Source organism: Pomacea canaliculata, linkage group LG3, assembly GCF_003073045.1.
Source record: "Pomacea canaliculata isolate SZHN2017 linkage group LG3, ASM307304v1, whole genome shotgun sequence".
NCBI lineage: Eukaryota > Metazoa > Mollusca > Gastropoda > Architaenioglossa > Ampullariidae > Pomacea > Pomacea canaliculata.
The window spans coordinates 16,568,083-16,594,535 of NC_037592.1; the positions used below are offsets into that span (position 1 = coordinate 16,568,083).

Consider the following 26,453-nt stretch of genomic DNA (forward strand, 5'->3'; position numbering starts at 1 on the left):
CACACATCTTCACTGTCATTATCAAGTCCCTTAGAGCGTGTAGTAAGAGTTCTGTTAAGGTAAGAATAGTGCTGATGTCTTTTACCTCCTTCCCTGAGTAGTTGCTTTCAAAGACTAAACTTTACACATACGTGCGCAGTTATCAACGATTTAAAAATACACTTGAATCAGTAAAACTCTTCTTTACCTCTGTATTCTCTTAACTTTTTATGTACTTTTACAGGTATGGTTATTTAAGCACTTGGGAAGAGCTTTAATTCAGTTCCATTATAAAGAATCCTCACTTTGGAGGTAATATCACACAAAATTATTTTCAAAATCAAACATTTCAGATCATGTTTGAAGGCATTGTTGGACAAGGTGATGCAGGGTGCATCGCCATTGATGATGTAAATGTACAAGAAGGTAACTGCCTTCCACCTGGCACCTGTAACTTCGAGATTGATACCTGTGGCTACATCAATGTTCAGGGCTTGGATGACTTTGACTGGCTTCGTTCAACAGGCAGGACTGTTGTTGCTGGCACTGGTCCGGCAGTTGACCATACGTCTGACTCTGATGCAGGTTGGAAAAAGGGTCGTTGTTTTCTGTTTTCCATTCTTATTTTGTAAACTTCTTTAACAAATGTCTTAGAAGGTTTTCCTTAACTTAGTGTCACTGCTTGCAATCTTCTTGCAGGTTTTTACATGTACATGGAAACAAGCTATGACAATCTAGGGCAACGTGCACAATTGTACAGTTCTCCCATCCCTCCAAGCCCTTTGATTTGCATCAGCTTCTGGTATCACATGTATGGCCAAAGTAAGTACCTTGTCAATGATGTCAGGCTTCATATTTTTTTCATGTAGCATGTGCAGCTAAAGAGACTTCAGCCGGTTCCTACTTATTGTTCATCATAGTCGTACAATGATGGAGTTTTGATATACAGTGGAACCTCTGACCAGCAAACTTCTCCTTGGTCCAAACATATTGGTTTCCAACACAAACCATATCTGACCAGCAAACACCTTAACGCAGAGGCAAAGATTTGGGGAACCTTTGCCATATTTTGAAAGTGATCTCATCAATTTTTTTAAATAATCATACATTGAAAAAGGATTGGTTGGTGATGCCAGAAGGTCCAGTTTTTTTTTCATCATACAAAAAAATCCGTCATTATTTCTTTTAAGAAATTGAAGTCTTGAGGATGATATTGCCTAAATTTATGATGTGACAATGAGTTATAGATGGATGCAGATTTTAGCATTAATGATTGTCATTCTTAAAAATGAAAGCTGCTTCACAACAGTCTTCATGTGGCAATATATGACTGATTCTGCACAGCAAGGTACAAGAAACTGGCAGTCAGTAAATACACTATTGCACTAAGATTCCTCCATCACTTTCCCACCCCATCAAGCTCATAATTTAAAATGCAGTTTGCAGTTTATTTTGTTTATACACAAAGTAAATTTTTTTTTTTCTAATTGTCTATGTTCAGTGCAATTAAGAATTTGTCAGAATTGTTGTGTAGCCCTAATTTTCTTCCTACTCCCTTTACTGCTTTTTCCAGTCATTGAATTTCTGAAGTAAAACATTTTGTTTAATCATGTTCAAACATTAGTTGATAGTTGTTTTGTTTTTTTACCTATTTGCATGGATTTGATGTGGAATTTTGATTGTGTATTGTAAACAGTATTGTTGTTCTCTCTGTCATATTAATTGGTATACAGTAAACTCAGAAGAATGTTTAAAAATCATGCTGCTATCTGTGACTTGTTGACATTGCACTAGTTCAGCTATTTTCACATAAATTTCTCTGTCAACAGATGAGGGTACCCTGCATGTGCATCTGGTGCAACCTGAACAGACTGTGAATCTTGTAAACATCACAGGAGACCAGGGCAATTTTTGGCACTACTGGGAGATCTCTACAGGCTGTAACTTATACTGCTGGGTATATTGTAGCATTTATATAAATATATGCATAGAAGAATGAGAGAAGCATGTTTTTTTGTGTCAACTTGGGTGAGGACTTCTATAACTACTTCTATGCAATAACCTGTATTTCCAAGAAAAATTTCCACTGATAGGATGAATAACAAAACCAACATTTTAATAATTTTGATGTTTTCTTGATTGTGCTTGACCTTTCAGCTGAAGTTTGAAGGCACGGTAGGTAATGGAATCAGAGGAGATATTGCTATTGATGATGTGTCAGTGAGACAAGGAAACTGTACTGGTCCACCTTCTGCCACTGACACTCCTGGAATTTCAGAAACAACCTATCGTGAGCACCTAATTGTTTTTTTTTTCTTCATTTAATAGTGTGTATATCAAAATAACCTTGACACCTTGTTACCAAGAGATTAGGTACTTTTCATATATTGATAACCCCTGTATTGTATCAAAGACTGTATTCCTACAGAAATCAGGTGACCACAATTTAGACTTAGCCTTTTCTTTGACTCACCTCTCACACAACACCCCCATTTTGATAACATGGAACTTCTCCTTTGAAGCCTGATTGGCCTACTGACCCTACAGATCACTTGATCCATTGCATAATCTGGGTATTCATCAATATAGGGGTTATTAATATACAAAAAGTGCCTAATCTACAGGCAACAACCTGCCAGGGTGTTATGTGCTTATGAAAATAATTGTCCTTATTACTTCAATGCCAGTTGTCACTTCTAGTAAATGTCATGTAAGCTTACTGCTTCCTTTGACACTAAAAACCATCTTTTCCTCAGTTACCTCTGTGCAGAGTGTTAACAGAAGATTGCTTCTCCATAAACAGGTCCACTGTTTCTCTTGCTTGATTTGCAGCTCCAACAAAGTACGACTGCACCTTTGATCAAGCCAACATTTGCACATGGACGCAGGACACCACGGACTACTTAAACTGGACCCTGCACCATGGTGCAACAACAACACTCTTAACATTACCTAGCTATGATCACACACAGCAAAACTCAGATGGTAGGGACACAATATTAGGAATACTTTAAACAGAAAGTACCAGTTTATTCATACTACAGCTTTCCCTTGCACTTATCATCTTCTGATCTTTAACTTTCTAGAGGCCAGAAGTATCAGGCATCACATTGGTGTAGGAAGATGCTCTGCTTTGGGGGTGGGGGAGGAAGCACACTCCATGCTGACAATGAATAAAGTTCACATTCTTGCCAGTTAGTTTCTTTTTTGGGGGGATGACTGTCCCCATTTCCCCCCTGGTTCATATATCACTGGTAATTCTCATCCACTTTACATTAGTCTGTTCTACTCACTTTCAATCAGTAGTTTGTGCATATATTTGCATGTGTATTTGAAAGGAGTGCATGCTACGTGTGGGCGCAAGGAGAAGAAATTTCATGTTCTTTAGACTTTAATTTCTTGGGTGTATATGCATACAATAGTATGCATGGCATTTGTGAGTGCGGGTATTTGTGATTGGTGGCCATCACCAGATGGTCTTCAATGTCACTTGGCCAATAAATGAATTCTTTTTCTTCTTTACCAAAGGACATCAGTATTCACGACACTTCTAGGTTATGTGTTCATGCACTTGCTTTCATTTACATGCAAACATACTTCTTAGTATGACTGTATGAATATATGTGTGCAGATATCTTCTTGTCACTTAATTGTGTGTTTATGTGCAGGTTACTATATATACACTGAAGCTTCCAACCAGCCGGCAAATTCCACCGCCCGCATCATCAGCCAGAGTATGACCATAAGTGATGTTGGTACATGCATTCACTTCTGGTTCCACATGTATGGCACCAAAATTGGAACTCTTAATGTTTATGCTCAGCAAGGTACAGAGTTTCCTGCTGTCTTACATATCTACATTTTTCCTATTGCAGAGGTCCAAGAATTTAGAAAAATGAATGGTACAGGGTATATCACATGAGTAATTTGTGTGGCAAACTCTTCCATCTGTGATTTTATTGTCAGCTTTTAATTTGACCTAGGCCATGCAGGAATGAGCTTGACTCAAATAAAGAAGTTGCAGATCATATTAAAGCACTAGGACTCTTAATATTCGTTTTCTTATTCAACAATTTATATCCAGCAACGCGCTCACTATGCATTGCGTAAATGAGGGAATAAAAACTGATGTGATACAACTAGCTTGCTGACTTGCTCAGCCATACCTCCCCTTTTTGTGACTGTCACTCATTGCCATCTCTTCCGCTCTTTGTGATTGTAACTGCCATCCTTTCATTTCTGTGACTGTCACATTGCAGCTCCCCTCCAACCTTTCTTTCTTCTGTCCTTGGTGCTGTCTCAAATTACAGTCTTGCCTATGTTTGTTCTGTGTAGTAGGAGCCACTGGTAGCATCTTAGAGTGGAGGAAAATAAACATGAATGGAAAAAATAGTCCCAACCAGTCAATAACCAACAGAATATTCTGTCAATTTTGGTAGGAATTGGACTCCTGGTGCAAATTTGATGAAATTTGGTTGTTTTTACTGTAGCTCACTACATTCTATTTATAGGATGTAACAACTGCATCATATAGAATTATTTTGGCACTTTCTTGCATAGTTGAAGACTTTAGCTATGGCCTCATTAGGTACACTAGAGGCCCTGGCTCACACACAGCCCTGCTTTTTAATGAATTTCAGATTTTTTACAGATATTTGTATGACAAGGGGAGAACACTGTTTAACCATACAAATGTTCTTTTTCTTTTTTATATTTAAATCTATTCCTTCATCTATGTGTGTGTATATATCTATAAATACAGGAATGTATTTCAGAAAAGGGTGGAAATAGAGGAAGAAAATATTTACTCACTTCCCATCCTGCCATCCCTATTTGGTCTCATTCTGTACAGGCCAGAACCTGGGAAGCGCCATCTGGACAAGATCAGGTGAACAAGGAGACAAGTGGATCAGTGCAACTTTGTTCCTCACACCTCAAGCTATGTCCCCTCCTCAGAGTCAGCCAACTCTTGTGCAGGTAACTTTTGGATTTTCTTTTTTGCCTTTTCTCTCAAAGTGTGTTAAAAGAGGGTGTGGAGAAGATTTGGATAATCCAGCTGATATTTTTGTACATTTCCATAAGTGAATGCAAATGTCTACACGAGTATGTATATATAGGAGCAGTTTATGGGATTGTGACTTCGCATCTATCAGTACACATAAGACATAGTTAAATTTTAAAATGTAAATATCTGTGTGGTTTCTATCATTGAAGAAGTATGATATATTTAATAGACATTTAAGGATTTGAAGTGTACTTTTATTAGTTCATATATGCAAATATATTTGTAATTATGAGTGTGCTATTTCAGATCGTCTTTGAAGGTGTGCTTACTGGGGGTTACCAAGGTGATATAGCACTGGATGATATATTCTTCAATGATGGCAACTGTCCTAGATCAGGTGCATTTTCTTGCTTTCTGATATACCTCTTAAATGGGGTTATGTATAGCTTCTAATGACATTAGATCATAAACAGAGTATCAGAAAACATTCCTGAAGTTGAAAATAATAATGCAAATTTTGTTCATTCCCTTTTGTTTTTTTAAGCTTTTCAGTCAAAGATTGTACTAAACTTTATAGAAGACTGTATAACTGTATGGTCTTTGGCTACTATTTGACTAACATAGACCAGTCCATCTCAGACCCAACCTTGAGACATGTTATATGTTTAAGAAGGGAAGGACTGTACTACCACAGGGAGTAACGAAGGGTTAAAAGAACATTCTCAGATTCATAGTGACCAGTGTATTCATTAACCTTCTAATGGCCAACTGAAATTTTTGCTATTTATAAAACATGAACTATTTATTTCAACACTTTGAAATTTTTGACTTTTACACTTTAGTGGTGGATTCATCATGGATGGAATGAATTTTCAAATATCTGCAAAACATAATAGCTCGAATTAAAAATTCTATCATTAACCACTGGCGGAGTCCTTATGGACCCCAGGTATAAATGCCACATGCTTACAAATGAATTTCAAGAAATAAAACATTGCATCATCCAAATTTTTTCCTCTTGCCTTCAGTGTTTCCTTAACCTAATTGTACTTCTTTCTTTGTGTTGAATCACTCATAGCATCCCTTTAGAACCTATTTTGGTGTCCATTTCCCCGCTTTCTTCAGTTGCGACTCTACTTCCCACTCCACACATCTTCAGAGCAGGAAGTTTGAGCCTATGTCCTAGTTACCAATGTCCTACCAGTGGAATTAACTTGTGTAGAATCTGCATGCAAAGGATTCTCAGGACCAGCCCATATTGTCCTCTCCAAATCGAGGATGAATATTACCTAGGCACCCAAAAGGCAGTTGTTTTGTTGCTTTTGAAAGAATGTCCTGAAAACTGAATTTAGTGACAACTGTGCATGACATGGACAAATAACTAAATAGGACATTCTGTGTGAGAAATCAGTGTTCTACTAATTTTTTCGTTTCCTTTTATTTTTATTTCATTTTCAGTGATACTTTCTTGACTGTAAAGTGGAAAACAATTAGAAAAAAATTGCGTTAAGACAACATGCATGGGTAACTTGAAAATGCATTCACTTCTTCAGTGACATGTGATTTTGAGTCGGAAGACATCTGTGGGTACATTCAAGAAGCAAGTGGTAGTTATGACTGGACTAGACAAAGGGGTCACACACCAAGCACAGGAACAGGGCCAGCCACAGATCATACCTATGGCACAATGAGTGGTAAGCAAGCTCAGGCTAGGTTTGTGCAGTGTTCCTCTATATGGAAGTATATAAAGTGATGTGCTCCTTATATGTGTGTTATAACAATAACATCATAAATTTCAATTATAAGTGTTATCCTGGTGTAACAGATCACACCTGTGGCACCATGAATGGAAGGTAGTTGAAAGCTAGATTTGTGCAGTTTTCATCTTTGTCTCTAGAAATTTGTCATGTGAGATTATCCTCACAACAGCATAAAGCATTTCAAGTGTTGCAATGTAATGTGTGAGGACAATTGTTGCCAAAGAAATGTTTTCTCTCTCACTTCATTCCCTTTATTTGCTTTCTTTTCTCCAAATACTATCATTAATTAACTCACTGGACACAGGTGCTTTACTGTATAATTTTGACCACTATTGTATTGATGTTCAGCAACAAAGGCCAAATATGGTTGGAAACAGGGCCTAGTGTGTTAAGCATGCAGAACTGCCTATACCAATAGTTTTGTATGCAACCAATCATCTTTATAATTTATTGGCACTACATTCTGCATGTTTTCTGCCCTTGCCTTCAAGGATACTACATGTATACAGAAGCATCTGGTGCAAATCCTGATGAGACTGCGAGCCTGTTGAGTCCTGTCCAGCCTGCCACAACAGGAAAGTGCCTGCACTTTTACTACCACATGAGTGGAACAGGTATGGGAACACTCATGGTGTCCATCAGAGCAGAGACTGTAAACACCATCCTCTGGCGCCGCTTTTCAGATCAGGGTGATGTGTGGCATGCAGCGCAGGTCTCCATCAACTCTAACTTTCAGTACCAGGTAAACATCAAGTGCAGCATTATTGAGGAAACTTCTTACTCTCTGCATGTTTTGTTATCTAGGTTTTCAGGAAGCAGAGTAAATAACTGCATACAATAATATGTGTATATTTAGTTGGTCCCCCAGACATAAACTAATAAAACTTACACAACTCTGATTATTCTTAGCTCTTGTTTTCAGATGTGTTAGATATAAGTGTAACTAAATGGTGGGATTATTTGTGTGTCAGCCAACTTTCTCCCACACACTCAGACAGAAGCAGGAAATAGCCAGCAAATTGGCCAGCTCCTCTACATAAGTACACTGTGAAATGGATCAGTCTGATTACAAAGTCTCTAAACCCAGACTAGTGGTTCTAATCATATTAGTAGCTGCTGTGCCATTATGCTTTACCTTAGACTGCCATCAAGCTTGCTGAGATTTTGCATCTAGGCAAAACATTGGACACAAAACGTATTGAAGTTCATTAGCAAATGAGAGTTTAATTTGGTGTTTGATGTCTATCACTCCAATGAGTTTATGAGGGGAGTAGAAGGTTTAGAAATGGGGAAAGTGGGAAACAGTTTGATAAAGATGTACAATATATCTGCACCAATAACTGCAACCAAAAGATTGTTCCAGAAGAATCTGGACATTAAGCACATGAATATATGTGTGTTGAATGATGTAGACAATTTGTGAAAATAAAGGGTACAATTTTCAACAATGATATGGCAAAAATGTAACAAAAAAGTTATCGTTTTCAGTTGACTAATAATGTGGGAGAGGTATTATGGTATAAAATCACTTATCCATTTCTTTAGTGATGCATACTGCAATAATTTGCATTCATGGAAGAGTTCACACCTCTTATTGCTACAGGTAGCATTTCAAGCTGTTCGAGGCAGCACTTCATTAAGTGATATAGCCATTGACGACATACAGCTGCTCAATGGACTCTGTCCACCGCCAGCCTCATGTGACTTTGAACAGGGACAGTGTGCATGGAGCAACGACAACACTGATGATAACTTTGACTGGATTCGCTCTCAGGGCTCCACCATCACTGCAAATACTGGCCCTACAAGTGACCACACTCTGCAGAACATTAAAGGTTAGCTTTAACAATGTAAAGGCAGTAAGTATCGATGGACATACAATAATTGTGTGCAATATATTTGTTGGATTTATCAGGGTCACCTTTTCGCGTATACTTATGTGTACTGATGTGTGTGTCTGTGCATGCATGTGTGAGAGAGAATAAGCTACACTCTGAACATAAATGCCATTAAAGAATAGAAAAGTTTAATGTAAAATTTAATGCACAGGTCACTACATGTACATAGAGGCATCTCAGCCAAGGAAACCAGGAGACAAAGCTCGACTGCACTCAGAGATTCTGAACAACAGTTCACATCCCCAGTGCCTCACCTTTTGGTACAGCATGCATGGTGCTGGCATCGGTGCTCTTTCTGTGTACAAGAACCTAGTCACTGGAACGTCAGGACTTATTCATCTCTGGACACTGAGTGGAGACCAGGGAGCTCAGTGGCAGAAAGCCTCAGTCCCCGTTAAAGACAACCAAGAAGAATTTATGCTCGTCTTTGAGGGAGTGGTTGGCAGTTCCTACCTTGGTGACATAGCCATTGATGATATCAATCTGAAAGATGGAGACTGCTCTTCTAGTCAGCCATCAACATTTACCTGCAAAAATCAGCAGACTGTGACTAGTGATAAAGTGTGCAACTTTGTGAAGGACTGTTCTGATGGCAGCGATGAGATTCAGTGTGGAAACTGTACTTTTGATGCAGATCTTTGTGGATACATTGACATAAGTCAAGGTTCTTTTAGCTACCTACGTACCAGTAATGCTACATCAACAAAGAGTCTTCCCATTCCATTTGACCATTCTTACAACAAAAGCAATGGATACCTGCTGTATGTAGACACAAGCCAAGGAACTTTCAACTCTTTGGCCACATTAGCAAGTCCTGTACTTCATCAGTCTTCTCCAGTCTGCCAGCTGAATTTCTACTACTTCATCATTGGTAGTGCTGGTGCTGGTCAGCTTCAGGTCTCTGTCATGACTGGAGACACCAAAACCATTGTCTGGCAGCTCCGTACCAGCTCTGTTACTAACCAGTGGCTACTTGCTGTGGCAGACATAGGTGCTTTTAATGGAGACTTCCAGATATACATAGAAGCCAAGAGATTTTTGTCATATGGCAGCCTTGTCATAGATGATGTTCAGCTCCTTAACTGTGGATACCCACCCCCACAAGCATATTGCCCTCCTGGTTCCTTTCAGTGCCAGATGGGATCGTGTATTAACAAGGATCAAGTGTGTGATGGGGAGAAGGACTGTGGTCAGCAGGATAATAGTGATGAAGCCACCTGTACGGCTACCCACATGTGTGACTTTGAGCACTCACTCTGTGACTGGGCTCAGGATGTCACAGATGATTTTGACTGGGTAATCATGAATGGTCAGACCCCAACTCCAGACACAGGTCCCTTCCGTGACCACACTACAGGTCTTGTGACAGGACATTATGTTTACACAGAGTCTTCTGCACCACGTCGCCCTGGTCAAAAGGCAAGACTACTTAGTCCAGTAATCCAGCCTACTACAGCCAGTGACAACTGCTATCTTGTTGTCTACTACAACATGAATGGTAGAACTATGGGTGACTTTAATGTCTACATGCAAACATCATCCAATGGTTACCCTAGCACTTTGATTCATCGCTCAGGTGACCTTGGTCCTGTGTGGGTGCGAGCTTCACGACTTCTTGTTTCTGCTCAACCATTTTCTCTTATAGTTGAAGGTGTTATTGGCCCTAGCTATTATAGTGACTTAGCTGTGGATGACATTGTGTTGTCAGCAAGCTGTAGATTTTCACAAAATACTCTTCCTACAGCTGGTTACACTGTAACTGACACAACCCCCAGAGTGTGTGCAATGAGCCAGTACCAGTGTGCAAATGGTGACTGCATAGACCAGTCTCGTTACTGTGACTTCTCCAAGGATTGTTCAGATGGCTCTGATGAGTTGACATGTGGCGTCTGCAATTTTGAGGCAGGACTGTGTGGCTACAAAGATTTAAGTGTTGGGCGCTACAACTGGACACTGAGCAACCCAGCTTTGATGGGGGTGGTGGGCCCAGCTTCAGATCACACTCTGGGAAATAGACAGGGTCACTATGCTTACGTGGAGGGTGACAGAGGAGTGTTTCAACAAGTGGCCAGACTGCAAAGCCCTCCATTGCCAGCACTTTCTACTAACTGCATTATAACCGTCTTCTACTACGTTTCAAGTCATCAGTTTGGTTCCTTCCTAGTGGGAATAACTGTTAATGATTCATTTAGACCCATATATATTTTGCCTTCTAATGTTGAGCTAGACTGGCAGTCCCTAAATGTGTACATAGGCAGATTAGGTGGTCTGCCAGCAGGCTCCCATCTTGAGTTCCATGTAATGCCCATCCTTGGAGCTCCTGTCAACAACTATGCTGATGTGGCAATAGATGATATTACCTTTACCTACTGCAATCCAAGACAGCTACCCCCAACTGTCAGCTGCACATTTGAGACAGGATTCTGCACCTGGAACCAGAGCACTAATGACCAGATGGACTGGTTAAGGCGCCAGGGCTCAACACCAACTGCACACACTGGCCCATCTGGTGATCATGCAACAGGTGCAGGTTACTATGCATACATTGAAACATCACCACCAACAAGACCAGGTGATTCAGCAGTCCTACAAACTCCGTGGCTTCCACCTACTGATTCTGCAGGTTACTGTCTGACTTTCTGGTATTACATGTTTGGGTCAACTGTAGGTAATCTTACACTCAGTTTATTGATGCCACATAGTGTGCAGACATTGTGGTCTAAGCGTGGACCTCAGGGTGACCAGTGGAGACAGGCCCATCGCACTATCATTTCCACTGTAGAGTACTCCCTCTTCTTCCAGGCTTCTTCAGGTGGTTACCTTGGAGACATTGCAATAGATGACATCTCAGAATTGAGGGGACCTTGTCCTCCTACAGCATCTTGTGACTTTGAAGAGGACACATGTTCGTGGACACAGAGCAGCAAGGGTAATATCAACTGGACTCTGGGCACCAATGGTTCCACAGCCATGGGAACAGGACCAAGACTAGATCACACATTTGGTTCAGACTCAGGCCACTTTTTGTTTCTACATGGAAGTAAATCAGGTGACCAGGCATTCCTTGCCAGCACATTACTTAACAGTGTTTCATTATTTTGTGTACAGTTCTGGTATTACATGCATGGACAACATACAGGGTCACTGAATATATCTGTCACTATAAATGGAACTTCCCCACCTCAGTATTTGTGGAGCACACAGGGAGACCAAGGAGACCAGTGGAAGCATGCTGCAGTTACTGTCCCCTATCTGAGAAATCAGCAGTTCAGGATCCTATTGCAAGGCATCAGCACTGGTGGTCAACAAGAAAACATTGCTGTTGATGACATCAGCTTCAACACTGGAGATTGTCCATTAGGTAGCTGCAGTTTTGAAGCTGATATGTGTTCTTACTCTAATGTACTTACTGGTGATGACTTTGACTGGCAGAGAGGCAGTGGGGAATCATCAAGTCGCACATTGGGTCCATCTACTGACCACACACGCCACACATCAGCTGGGCACTACATGTACCTGGAAACTTCTGGTGCCAACCTCACAGCAGGGCAGAAAGCGTGGCTAGTGAGCCAGACTCTGCCGCCTCCTAGAAATCCAACAGGGGGATGTCTTTTCTTCTATTACCACATGTATGGGGTGGGAATAGGCACCTTGAATGTCTACACACGGTCTGCATCCACTCATAACTTGACTCTCATCTGGTCTCTAAGCGACAACCAGGGCAACATGTGGAACAATGGCAGAGCTCCTATACTGACAAACAACTCATACGAGATCATCTTTGAAGGTGTTTATGGAGGCAACACTACAGGAGATATTGCCATTGATGACATATCAGTATCATCTTATCGATGTTTTGGCATGACCCAACCTACAACTCCTTCAAGTGTTTTAACATCACCAGTGACATATCCACCTACCTCCATAGACTGTGATTTTGAGTCAGACATCTGTAACTGGCAGCAAGACTTTAATGATCAGTTAGACTGGGATGTTGATGTTGGCAGAATGTCATTTTCAGGAACATGCCCCACTGCTGACCACACATATAGTACTGGCCAGGGGCACTTTGCTTATATTGATTCATCACCTAATGGTAGAAACATTACTGGTCGTCTACTAAGCCCAATCTTAACAGCTGGAGATCAAGGCGCTTGCTTCAAGTTCTGGTACTACATGTTTGGAAGTTCCATCAAACAATTCTCGCTTCTGGTAGAAAGCAATAAAACAGTGCAAACAGTAAGTAGCTTAAGGCTTTTTTTTGCTTAGAGAAATGGAATTTCCATGTTAATAGTAGCAATATAATTAACATCATACAATGTAAAACTGTACATATGAACATCTAATACATTTAAACATAATGCAATATTTTGTTTTTGCTCAGATATTTAGAATTTATTTTATTTTTTTTTTATTGTTGCATAAGCTGTGGACTCGCACAGGAAATCAAGGCCCACAATGGAAGTATAGCCAGATGCACATCAACATTTCTGGATCTATGATAATCATCTTAGAGGGACAGCCAGGTTATGATGCAGATGGCTGTACTGCAATTGATGATATTTCTTTAAACATTGGCCACTGCCCAGCACAGTCACTTTGTGACTTTGAGGATGGTCAGTGTGGATACAGTCAGGCATATGATGATAATTTTGACTGGACCTTGAAGGCTGGCATTGTTAGCACCAGAACCATTGGCCCCTCCACAGATCACACTTTTGGAACCCTACAAGGACATTACATGTACATCAGATCTTCTCTCTATTTATCACCTGGCAGCTTTGCACGACTGGACAGTGCCTTGATGGATGCAACCTCAGGCTCCTGTTTGCAGTTTTGGTTCAATATGCATGGGTACAATATTCAGGGAGCAACAGTGGGGACACTGAATGTGTACACTCATAGTGATGGTGCTCTTAGTAACACCATTTTCACTCGCACTGGAGAACAGGGCATTGAGTGGGACATTGGCCAGGCCACTCTCTACAGTACTGTCCCATTCAAGGTGACATTTGAAGGTGTAGTTGGAAATGGATTCTTCAACTCTATCTGTATAGATGACATCACTGTTCAGCCTGGTGTTTGTCCTGGTGAAGGTAACTGTGACTTTGAAGAGAACCTTTGTACATGGAAGAACACTGCTGTGGGAGATAACTTTGACTGGCTACAAGGGCAGAACGTAGCATTGAAAGGTTTCCCAGGCCTGGTTCTTGACCACACAATGAACACAGCTTATGGTATTTACATGTACGCTGACTCAGCTTTCCCCCTTCTGCCTGGTGAGAAAGCTTGGTTCATTTCACCTTCTTTTGACAACTCTACAGCTCACTGTCTGACACTATGGTACTTGATGGCTACAAAAGGCACCATTAACATTAATGTGTTGATCTTGTCAACTGGTTATCAGAGGAAGATAGTCAGCATTACACAGGTATATAGCTTTCATGTTCCTTTGTTTTGCGTGTGTAAGTACATTTGATATATATGTTGACCATAGTATTACTAACATGGTCTTGTGTTAAACTGAAATTAATATGTTAGTTTTTGTCGTCATTTTTTAATTCTTTTTTTTATTTGCATTAGTCGTAATTTTCATTGTATGTTTTTTGTACTTTTCAAGTTCTATGGGCTTTTGTTGCAGGAGGGGACATACTGGCAGATGGCAAGAGTGACCATAGCTAACATAAATTCATCTTACCGCATTGTAATTGAATACATCATTGCAAAAGGATTCAGTGGTGTTGCCATTGATGACATCTCAGTGCAGATAGGAAACTGCAGTGTATTGCCCACAGTGTCTCCACAGCAGTGTGCCTTCACCTGTCCTGGATCAACCACATGCATTGCTCGTAACAAAGTCTGTGATTTTGTTTCTGACTGTCCCCATGGAGAGGAGGAAACAGCTTGTGGCTACAACTGCAACTTTGACAATCAGACTTGCCACTGGGTCAGCAACAGTGAAGGAACCTATGTCTGGACCAAATACCGTGGTGCTACTCCTGATTCCAACACAGGACCAGACAGAGATCACACCACTAACTCTGGCCTGGGCTACTACTTGTACACAGATGCCTCTAATGGAACTCGTTATGACCAGGCTCTTCTTCAGAGCCCACTGTTCCAGAGCTCTTCAGCCACGTGCCAGCTAAGCCTCTGGTACCACATGTTTGGCAGAGGGGTAGGAGATCTTTTTGTCATGAAGGAGGAAGGTATCACCAGAACATACCTGTGGAAAACTAGTGGTGACCATGGCAATCGATGGTATCAGGCAGTCATTCCAATTGGAAGAATGGCCTCACCTTTTACTCTGATAATTGGATCCACAAGATCCTTTAATGTTCTTGGTGACATTGCTATTGATGACATTTTTTTCCAGCACTGTTCCTTCCCAGAACCAGCCACCAGCTGCACAGCATACAGCACCTTCAGATGCCTCAGCCAGGCTTGTGTTCCAACACAGAATGTATGTGACTTTGTTGATGACTGTGGAGATGGTACTGATGAACTTGACTACACCTGTGATGATTATATTCGCTGTGACTTTGAAACAAGCATGTGTGGGTGGGATCAAGATGTTACAGACAATCTGGACTGGATTAGACATGCAGGCCCCTCTCCTACACCATACACTGGCCCTTTATACGACCACACCCTGGGTACCAGTACAGGACATTACATCTATGTACAAAGCTCTGACCCTCACCAAGAAGGAGCCACAGCCAGGATTATTAGCCGTGCCTTTCAAGCTTCTGTGTCAGCTCCATACTGTCAATTGAAGTTTTTCTGCTACATGTATGGCAGGACAACAGGCAGTATGACAGTTTACACTCGAAATTCTTTCAATGGTCCGCTTGTTAAAAGGTTCAGCAGATCTGGTGAGATAGGCAATTACTGGGTGAGCTCTGTCATACCTATCTATGACACAAAGCCTTTCCAAATCATAATAGAAGCAATATTGCACAATGCTTCTTTGGGAGACATAGGAATAGATGACACCATTTTCAATCCAGCATGCAAACTTCTGACAACAGACTTTCCCATAGGCACACCAGGTTTTTCAGTCACTACACCTTCACCTTGTGGTGACCCCAGTGTTTACTATCAATGTTTAAATGCTTCAAGTTGTATATCCAGAACTCTGGTGTGTGATTTTGTTACCCAATGTACTGGTGGTTCAGATGAAGCCAACTGTGGGACATGTGATTTTCAGCAAGGTATGTGTGGTTGGCAGGACATCAGTGTTGATAAGTATGTGTGGGAACGACACAATGGCTCCACAGCTTCTGCCATTTCAGGCCCAAACGCAGACCACACCACAGGGAAGACCACTGGAAACTATATTTATGTAGACTCAACTGCAACAGATGACTATGGGAAGGCAGTAATGGTATCACCCATGTATGGTGCCATTGGTGCTGGTTGTGAAATCAGTTTCTGGGTGCACAAGAAGACTTTTGCATACCTGAGTCTGTACCTAGTTCCTCCAGGACAGAGTCCATATGATGGCCAGCGTATTCAAGTGTGGCAAGTTTCAGCATCTCTGGGCAGTAACTGGACCAGTGCTACAGCTGGTTTAGGGCCACATCCCCCTGGTTACAGGCTTGTTTTTGAAGGTATTTTTGGCACAACAGATGGTGACATTGCTCTTGATGACATTTCATTCAGTCCCAGCTGTGCTGTTGGGTCTTACATGAGTATATGTGCATCAGACCAGTATCACTGTGATAACCACATTTGTGTAGACAAGACCAGGGTTTGTGATTTTGCTAATGACTGTGGAGACAACTCGGATGAAAAAAACTGCTCTAGCTATGTTGAGCGTTGCAACTTTGAGGTGGATTTGTGCAATTGGATTCAGGATCAGACAGATGTATTTGACTGGACCCGAAAATCAGGGTCTACCACCACAACAGGCACTGGCCCTGACAGAGATCACACATTAGGTACTGAGACTGGAACATACTTGTACTTGGAGAGTTCGAACAGAAAACCTAATGACACAGCCAGGTTAAAAAGCCTAATTTTCCAGCCAGCATCAGAAGGTCAGTGCTACATGCGATTTTTTCATCACATGCTTGGGAAGGACATCAATGCTCTTAACATCTACATAGAAGGAGCAGAACAAGGCTCGAGAGCACTGCTGCTGTCTATTCATGGTCAGCAGGGTGATGAGTGGCGCAAGACCATCCTCAGCATTGTTAGTGCATATAACTTTAGGATTGTGATTGAAGGGACAACAGGGGCCAGTGACCTTGGTGACATAGGCTTGGATGATATCTCTTTCACACCAGGCTGTCATCTGGCAGCAGGCCTAAGTCTTCCACCATTTGTAGCCAGCACCACTTTGCCTGGCAACAACAGTCAGTGTCTAGCAGGAACATTTTTCTGTGGTTTCGACTCACAGTGTTATCCAGATATTTTTATCTGTGACTTTAATCCTCAGTGTGAAGATGGTTCAGATGAAACTCAATGTGCTTCAGTTTGTGATTTTGAGACACAAAATGTCTCTATGTGTGGGTGGACCAATCAGCCTGAAGGCAATGCAGCAAACTGGATTTTAAGGACCCCTGTGTCCTTAGGTTACCCTGCTGTAGATCACAATCCAGGAACAGCTTCAGGACATTTTGTTTCAGCTGTATTTCCAATCACACAGTCCTTGTATGGCAATTCACGACTGGTGTCTCACTTCTATAGAAATTCTGGTCGTTTTTGCTCATTTAATTTCTGGTATATGCACAGTGACTCTGGTGTAAAGAACCTGCTCCTGTTTGTGAGGTCTGGTGGTATAGATCAACAAATCTGGGCCCTGCCTTCTGCACAACCTGCTCCAAATATCTGGCACAATGCTACTGCATTTATTCCATTTTGTGTATCAGAATTTCAGCTTGTCTTTGAGGTGCAGGGGCTGAGAAATGGTTATGCTGCCCTTGATGATTATTCTTTTGAGAACTGTGGAGTGCCTGTTTGGAGCATGCCCCCAGATGGTTGTGATGCTATGACATTTACATGGGAGTTTGAGTGTCAAAGTGGGCAGTGCATAACTCAGTCTGTGGTATGTGACATGCAGTCAGACTGCTGTGATGAAACTGATGAGTCTATTTACCAGTGCTATGCATATAAGAAAATTGATTTTGAGCAAGGCTTTGATGGCTTTGTGCAGCTGACTGATGACAATTTTAATTGGACACGTCATCGGGGTCCAACAGAGACATCAGGGACGGGTCCCTCACAAGATCACACAACTGATTCTACATCTGGATACTATTTATATATTGAGTCTTCCCCTCCACAGCAGCTGAATGACAAAGCTCGTCTAGCTTACTATCTACCAGCACCCACTCCTGGTTTGCAGTGTAGCATGCGTTTGTGGTACTACATGAATGGAGCACATTCAGGGAGCCTTAATATCTATAGTCGAGATGCATCAGGTAAAACTATTCTGTATACAACCTTGTCGTCTGATCATGTCAAGCAGTGGCAGAAGTCAGAGGTCAAATTTGACACACAGCAACCATTTGCAGCAATCATAGAAGGAGTTGTAGGGGTGGGGTACCTAAGTATCATAGCAATTGATGATGTCTCTTTCACACCTGGCTGTGGCATAGGATCACCTACCCCTCCTCCAACACCATCTACAGCAGTGACACAGTCCTCCACTTCCTCACCTTTCCCACCATGCCAAGCTGGTCAGTTCCAGTGTGCATCCACTGGCATGTGCATCTCAGGAGAAAACGAGTGTGACTTTAACACAGACTGTCCTGATAACAGCGATGAAATGTTGTGTTTTACCATTGGTACCTGTACTTTCTCAACCTCTGTCTGTGGGTGGACAGAATACATTCCAGATTCAATGGACTGGCAGCGTGTGAGGCCTAGTGATATTCACAATGTCATAACTGCCCCACAGAAAGATGGCGATGGGTCAAGCAATGGCTATTTCCTGTACTTACAGGACACTCAAAATGGTAACACCAATGGCCAGACAGACAGACTAATGAGTCCAGTGTATAGCAGGTGTGCTGGAGAATGCAAGATTCAGTTCTCATACTTCATACAGGGATCTAACGCAGGAGCTCTAGCTCTCTCAATCTGTTCATCTTCTACGAACAGTACTCTGTGGCAATCAGTCAGCACTACATCAGATCAGTGGGTCACAGAAATTGTTGGAATTGACCGAAGGAAAGACAAGTTCTCTCTTCAGTTTGAACGTTTAGATTCATCAAACATTTCAGGAACTATTGCCATTGATAACATTAAGTTTTCTAACTGTGAACTACCAGTTCCTGTTTCAGAGTGTCAAGCTGACTTGTTCACTTGTACAAACCATGCTTGCATTGACAACAATCTCATCTGTGATCATATGGATGACTGTGGAGATAATTCTGACGAAACTTACCATGTGTGTGCTCAGTATAAAATGTATGACTTTGATGAAAACCCAAATAATCTTGGTGATTTAACTCAGGGGCTGGATTACATTGATGACCAGCAAGACTGGTCACTGTACAAAGGAAACAATGCACCTGGCCTTCCCACCATGGACCACACAACAGGCACACAGAATGGACAGTACATCTACCTATGGGCTTCCAGCATAACTCACTTTGGTGACAGAGCATGGCTGATATCTGTACCCTTCCAAGCCTCTACCTCAGACAAACCTTGTTCACTGCACTTCTTTTACTATATTTATGGCAGCAATGGACATCAGATCAACATTAAATACCGTACCCATCGCAATGGACCAGCTGACAAAGTGGTATGGTCAGTGAGTGGCAGCTATGGAGCCGTATGGCAGAGAGCATCCACACAGATTAGTGTCTCCCAGCCATTCCAGGTCATCATTGAAGGTCAGCTAAGGGGCAGCAGCTATGGTGTAGCCATTGATGACCTTTCCCTCAGCCCTGGCTGCTCTGTCAGTGACAATCCATTGCCAGCACTACCAGTAACCCCACCCACCACACCTCCTCCAGCCTGTACAAGCAACCAGTACTTATGTATCATCAACAGGATGTGCATCAGCAACAGGAGTCGATGTGATGGTGTCAGTGATTGCCCTGACTCCTCTGATGAACTTGGCTGTGGTAAGACAAAAGAGGTTTTAAATAAATCAGAATTTTCTTTTAATATTTGTATATGTGTATAGTTCTCTTTTTATGTTTTTAAAGGAAATGCAAAAAACTAAGTAATGGTAGTATTGAGTAACCAGGAATAAAAGATTTCCTTAGTGTGCAGACAAAACTAGAAAGCTTATTGTGTATTGCTCACAGAAAGTTAAGGGCCAGCTGCAGTTTTGGAGTGTCAATGTAAATTAAAGCCAGCAGTAAAACACTGTGGAAAGAATTAGAAACCATAAAATGTGACTGTAATCTGTATGTGAATGACTCTTCTTTTGCTTTTACTTCGTCCTTCAGTGGTTTAAAAATGCAGGAATATCATTGAAAATAAACAGAAAAAAAAATGCAGCTGGATCAACAAAGCGAATTTTCCACTACAAAATTATGCATTATGCAGATGCATGTATGGTGTACTAAAAAGTTCACTTAGTTTGAGTAGCCTCAAATGAAGGGACATAGGGCTGACAGGTGTGTGCAACAGAACCATCACTTAAGAACAGACTAGAGAATGGCAGCACATGTCAATGCCAGCAAACAACATCTGCTTACACTAGTCTGTGAACCAGTGAACCTGGTGAACAAGTTATCGATGTCTTTTAGACAATATGACCAGCATGATGGGAGTTCTTTGATCTGGGGAGGTATCCATCTTTATTCCAGAACCCCACTTTATCTCTTCAGAACTTTATCTCAAACTCTAATTGATATTCCATACAGAAATGAAATTGTACAGCCTTCATATCAGCTTTATGGGCCATGACTGGCATTAACCTGACCTGGCTTTCATTGAGCATGTCCAGGTCTATCTGGGATGCCACAATTGGGCCAACCATTTGTAACCGAGTGCTGGGGGGTCATGTAGTGACGACAACAAACATCCAACACTTGAACGAAGGCAGGAACAGTCAGCAGCAGGCGTGCGACCCTTTATTACACGGCCTTGTACAATGACCACAGCTGTGTCCCATCACCAGGGCCGCTAAAGTCAGGCTGTCTCTTCTCTCTTCTGTCACATGTCTGTGCTCTCTCCCTGATCCGCCGACGTCTCTCCTCTCATTTCATCTCAGCTCTGCCCTTATATACCTCACTGAAGGGTAAACTTTCCGTGATCTACCTATATGGCTGGGGCAATTAGCCGTTTTACCCTAGCCAATCACTGCCAAGTATCCTCTCTCAGCAGGTCCCACCAACAACAATCATTCGCCAGCCCCACCAAAACTAATAACAACAACGCCGGACTAACGGCCCTCAACACATTCATAGCCAGCTAACATAGTTCACCTATTCCAGTTCTTGCAGCTAGTGACTCTAGAGATTGTTGTTCTGAATGGGGGGCAGCAAATGGTGGAATTGCTTAACTGCCCATTAGATTGGAATTTGTTTACAAATACAGTTTTTCTCACACTTTACTGTCATTTGATAAAATTCAACCATGTTACAACATGAAAAGTCACATTTGTTGTAGTTATTTTCTATCTTGCTCTTAACTTTTTGTCTGTAGTAAATGTAGCAGATTTTATGTTTATTCATAGTAGATGCAATATACTGAAAGATTTGCATTCTTTACTGATGGCTATTTTCTGTAATTCTCAGAACATTCTTGCTTTTTACTTTGCTGTTTGTGCAGGCTGCAGCAGTGATCAATTTAGATGTGGTAATGGTTTGTGCGTCGACTCCAACAAAAAATGTGATGCAGCCAATGACTGTGGTGATGAGAATGCATCAGATGAAAATGATCCAGACTGTGTCTTGTACCTGCGCTTCAATTTTGAGAGTTCCAGTTTTGGTGAATTTACCCAAGGTCACACAGGCATAGAAGATAAGACTGACTGGCAGATTGGGCAAGCAAGCAGTATGTCATTCTCAGGACTTCCACATACAGACCACACCACTGGGAAATCCTCTGGACATTTCTTGTTCGCAAGGTCTCACAACCCTGGAGACACAGCCTGGCTCATTTCTCGACCATTTGGAGCCACAGCAAGACAGAACTGCCAGATGAAGCTTTTCTTCTACATCTTTGGCAGCAGTGTACATCATCTCAGCATCCTGTACCGCACACACAATGCTGGGCCTCCTGATGGGCAGATCTGGACAAGTGCTGGTCAGCAGGGCCCCAACTGGCTGGAAGCCTCACCCCTCATTAGTATTGACACACCTTTCCAGATTATTATTGAAGCATATGTGGCCATGGCCAATCAAGCCATTGCTATTGATGATGTGTCTTTTACACCTGATTGCCGACACAGTGTCACTAACTTGCCACCACAGCTACTTGCCACAACGGTGAAACCAGTGACTTCAGGAACAAACATATGTGATCACACAGAACTGGAGTGTGATAACAGGCGACAGTGTTATGCCAAGGCACAGCTGTGTGATAACAAGAATGACTGTCTTGATGGAAGTGATGAAGCAAAATCCAAGTGCTGTAAGTCTGTCTTTACTTGCTTTGACATTTGTTTTTCTTATAAAACTTAAAACATGTAAAAACCATGCTAAAGAGTTTTCTGCTTCTTAAGGTTGGATTTTACAATCTAATACGCAAGTTATCAGTTTCTGCCTAGTAACTATACAATTCTCAGTATGACTATGTTTGTGTAAAAATGTTTATGTGCTAGGATAATGATTTTCTTTACTTATCTGTTCAGTGGCTTATTACATCCCTTTTCAGCCTGTTATTCTGGATTCTGTTTCAACGGTGGTCATTGCTTGGTGAAAGTTGGTGCAGGACCAACGTGCATGTGAGCACCAGTTAACTTAACCTAGATATAGTGGAAGAATGATTATAGAGCAATAAAATCAGTCTTTAATACAAGCAGAGAGCATAGATATCTACACTCACTGATACAAGTGCTGTAATGAACAGTTTTGGGGGATGTTTATATGTTAAGACGTTTGGTCCTAACCTATATCTATTCATTTAAATGTGTCTTTTAGTACTTACAACTTGCTCAGGTTTGGAAAGACTCATTTAACTTCTATTCTTTAGGTGTGAAATCTGAATTTCCAGTAATCAGCAGAATTAATTACCTTTATTTAATTTTTTAGAAGGCACATATGTTGAAGTTGGTAAAGGTAGACTAACAATAAAGTATGTCTTCTTTTGCATAAAGCCAAAGGTTTTTGTAGACCATTAGGAAGTTGTTTTCTAGATGGTGATGATGTGATATCATTTAATGTTCTCGAACAGTGACATGAACATTTTTTACAGAATTAAAAACTGAGACATGTTACAAAATATCTACAAGATATATGTGGAAAAAAAAAGAAATTAGATTATAAAAGTTGTGTTCCATATCCTAGCTGTGCCAGCAACTACACTGGCATTTACTGCAATACACCAAGAGGTCCTGGTCAGTCAAGACAACAAAGCAGAAGTGGTAGGAAAATTTGTTTTATTTTTCATTTTATAAAATTTCATCAAACATGTATATTTTGAGCTTTTTTTTTTTTTTAAGCAGTTTAGTGCTTTGACTGGATTTTATTTTGTCAGCATGCAATGGACTGTTATGTTTTTGTACTTGTCACAGAGAGCTGGGCAGTACCTGTGGGTGTGACTTTTGGGCTGCTTGGTGTTGCAGCAACTCTTGGAACTGCTGTGTATCTTGTCAGAAGAAACAGGGGGTGATTTAACTTATCTTTATAAGGATAAAGATATCTGCTGACAAATATGACAAGGACATTAGGAGAGTATTTATTTTGCTAAAGTAAAATAATTATAATGATTGCTGATACAAAATAACATTAAAAATACTTATTCTTAAAGAAACTCAGCCTTATTTAAATATTGCTTGTTTCCTTAATTTGCAGTTGTTTATTGCATTTGTGAAGTAGGTGGAAAACTGTTTTTTTTAAAACAAAGCATCTTTGTTTTTTTAATTGTTATATTACAGATCTGGCCTCAGGCTTCCACTTGCATTCTGGCGCCAGCACTGGACCAGAAGAAGTAGCATCACCACTAATCCCATTTTTGACTATGGAACAGAGGATACTGATGTAAATACTACTCACATTTTTCTGTGATAGGCTATGGGAAATCGAGGGCGGTGGTAGGGTGGATAGATAAAAATTATTCTTCAGAGTTTTTGATTTTCAGTATACAAAAAAAGGAAAGAGAGATTTCAGAAAATTGTGCTAGGGATATAGCACTACTAATACTATTAGGTAGCTATTGAAGCAGAAGTATTAAGCTAAAATTCATTTTTTAAAATGTGACAAAACTGACTGTTTGTTGTATCACAAGACACCAGCTTGCCTCTATTGTGGGAAATATATTTATGAGATGTTTAAGAAACACCTTTTGACCATCCTATTCGGTCACCTTTTTGGTTGTGTTACAAAACATTTGTGAACGAATGTCTACAGCATCCTGTAAATGAGGTAGAGATGCCAGTTGTCCAAGACTTACAAGACTCTATTAGTCATGATCATCAAGACTTGAGCAGCTCTTCTGGGCTGGATCAACAGGCATGTGTGTGTGAGAGAGAGAGTATGCACACATAGCACAGTTTCTTATAATACATGTAATAGTAATTGATTTAAATGCATTTCTCCATAAAGGAAGCTCCCAGTACAGAATAATATCAAAATAAAAGGCACATTAACACTTCTATTAACAGTTAATAAGCAAATGAAAAACAAAGATCAGTGCATTGAGAAGGTGATGCATGATCAAGAGAGGAGAATCTATGGAGTGTGAAAGAGGATGAAAGAGAATCACCATTTTTAAGTGGTAATGGTAGAAAATATCTATAAACCTGACTTGCATGCTTGTAACATTGAAACAAAATGAAGTGAAAGAGGGCAAGGATCAAATTCCAGATAGTAAGAACTGAAAAAAGTGTTGCAGTCTTACAGTCAGTGCCATCACAAGCCACAACCAGACCAACACTGTTGATAGAGGGTGATGTGGTTGGGGTTGATTTTTTTATGCTTTTGGAGAACAGATCGAAGTAAGAGTTTAAGTTTTCCCGCATATTAGCTTACCATCATTTAAAATCCTAGGTAAGCAAATAGTAATTTTCTTCAATATAGTTTGGAAACTGGCAAACAAAGCAAAGGTAAAGACAGTTTCATTCTTTTATTGAATATTTTGTTTTTGGTTTTCAGATAAATACATTGGCCTCAACTGACAGTCCCTTCAGAACAGATGCTTGATAATTTTGTATATTAATGTGAAAGAGATATCAATAAATATGTTAAAGACAACCTGTAAGGTCTACATTTTTGCAGATTTGTTGTCTGGTTTTTATTGTTTTATCAGGTTGTGCATTGCTGTCCTCAGCATCACAGTCAAAGTGTAGATAAAAAGAAAATCTTGCTCACTAAGAATCTGTACTCAGAAGGCATTTAGATGGAGCTTCCTTATGGTAAATGTATGTAAACCAGAGATGGAGATTTTTCATTGTATGTCAATGTCATGTCGTGTCAGTCAACATCAATTATTTGTCTTACTCATGGCTGTCCACTCTCCAGGTCTATCTCCTCTCCCAAACACACAGGCAGTCTCATTACAAAAAAGAAATTTTGATCGTGGATGAACCCAAACACAGTAAAGAACATTTACACATGGAATGCTACTACCTGGAAGATCCACACCTTTGTTGTTGTCAGGGAACATCGTGCATGCATGTCTTGGTGAAACATAGTACTATGTTGGATAGGTTGGTGGTCAGAGGTTAGTGAAAGCATGATCCGTTATCCTCATGTTTATACAACACTATCCTTTTGCATCGTTTTAAGTGGATTCAAACTTGGGTTAGTGATTGTGTACAGAGCGTGTGTGGACATGAATACATGTGACAACACTCATGCAGAATCTTGTCTCCACCCCACCCTCCAAAAGAAAAAAAAAAGGAAAAGAAAAGACTGACCAACACTTAACATATTTACTGTCAAAACTATAATTAACGGAAGGATGGGAATAATGATGATGGGTGAAAGTTCGCTAACAGCATAAATTTGTATCTGCAAACAGCTAGTGTACCGTAGCGGGGTGGGGGTGGGGATGCTGTGTCTACAGCACGGGGCGATAATTCGAATAATGTGGATGAGTCTGTCAATAGTCATATCACATTACGTCGGAGGCACCCATAGTCCGAAATTATCTAAAGGTGGAAGCACTTTTCTACTCAACCAACCAACCAAAGAGGACGAGAGGACAGACGTGCTGCGGATAGAAGAACGACACATGAAGTTGAGAAGAGACATCCTCGACAACGCTGTGAAGGGATGCTGCCTTGGCAATTATAATTCTTCAAGTCCGTTCATTAAAAGGTCGTACACTTGCTAGTGTATTTCCTGCTTCTGATTGAGTGTGTGGGAGAAAGTTTGCTGACACACCCTATATAATTCCACCACTCGGCTTCACGTGGATATGAGGAGAACAATATGTAATCATTGCGACACTCCAGCAGGTCCGCACACGTGTCTTTCGAGCGCCAAACGCAGCCGCCAGTCTACACTTGTAACGCACACGTCTCGATCCCTTACCTGGTTGTACAGTGGTGGACCAGTCATACAGGAAATCACCACAGCACAAAGCGTGTGTTTTCCAAGTTTTCTTCGATGTTACTCACCTCACACAATGTTCACAGTTCACAATCCACTATTCACAGTTCATAATTCACAGTTCTTTTCTCACGACATCAATACCATAAAATCTAATTAACCTCGCACTGTCGTAAACTTC

At 40.9% G+C, this 26,453-nt stretch overlaps 1 protein-coding gene across 1 annotated transcript in view; it reads left to right on the plus strand.

Annotated features, from left to right (window-relative positions):
• The window catches only part of LOC112558980, a 188,172-nt gene that overhangs the window by 61,213 nt on the left and 100,506 nt on the right, over positions 1-26,453 (plus strand). The window contains exons 67-87 of the mRNA XM_025229763.1: positions 333-564; positions 679-801; positions 1,809-1,936; positions 2,137-2,269; positions 2,812-2,964; positions 3,648-3,806; positions 4,832-4,956; positions 5,291-5,381; positions 6,538-6,678; positions 7,236-7,486; positions 8,348-8,579; positions 8,794-12,881; positions 13,069-14,073; positions 14,284-19,726; positions 21,387-22,190; positions 22,434-22,503; positions 23,066-23,142; positions 23,293-23,386; positions 23,656-23,758; positions 24,128-24,229; positions 24,872-24,913. Coding sequence (XP_025085548.1) covers positions 333-564; positions 679-801; positions 1,809-1,936; positions 2,137-2,269; positions 2,812-2,964; positions 3,648-3,806; positions 4,832-4,956; positions 5,291-5,381; positions 6,538-6,678; positions 7,236-7,486; positions 8,348-8,579; positions 8,794-12,881; positions 13,069-14,073; positions 14,284-19,726; positions 21,387-22,190; positions 22,434-22,503; positions 23,066-23,142; positions 23,293-23,386; positions 23,656-23,758; positions 24,128-24,229; positions 24,872-24,913 — 13,596 coding nt within the window. The remainder of the gene's footprint in view (positions 1-332; positions 565-678; positions 802-1,808; positions 1,937-2,136; positions 2,270-2,811; positions 2,965-3,647; positions 3,807-4,831; positions 4,957-5,290; positions 5,382-6,537; positions 6,679-7,235; positions 7,487-8,347; positions 8,580-8,793; positions 12,882-13,068; positions 14,074-14,283; positions 19,727-21,386; positions 22,191-22,433; positions 22,504-23,065; positions 23,143-23,292; positions 23,387-23,655; positions 23,759-24,127; positions 24,230-24,871; positions 24,914-26,453) is intronic.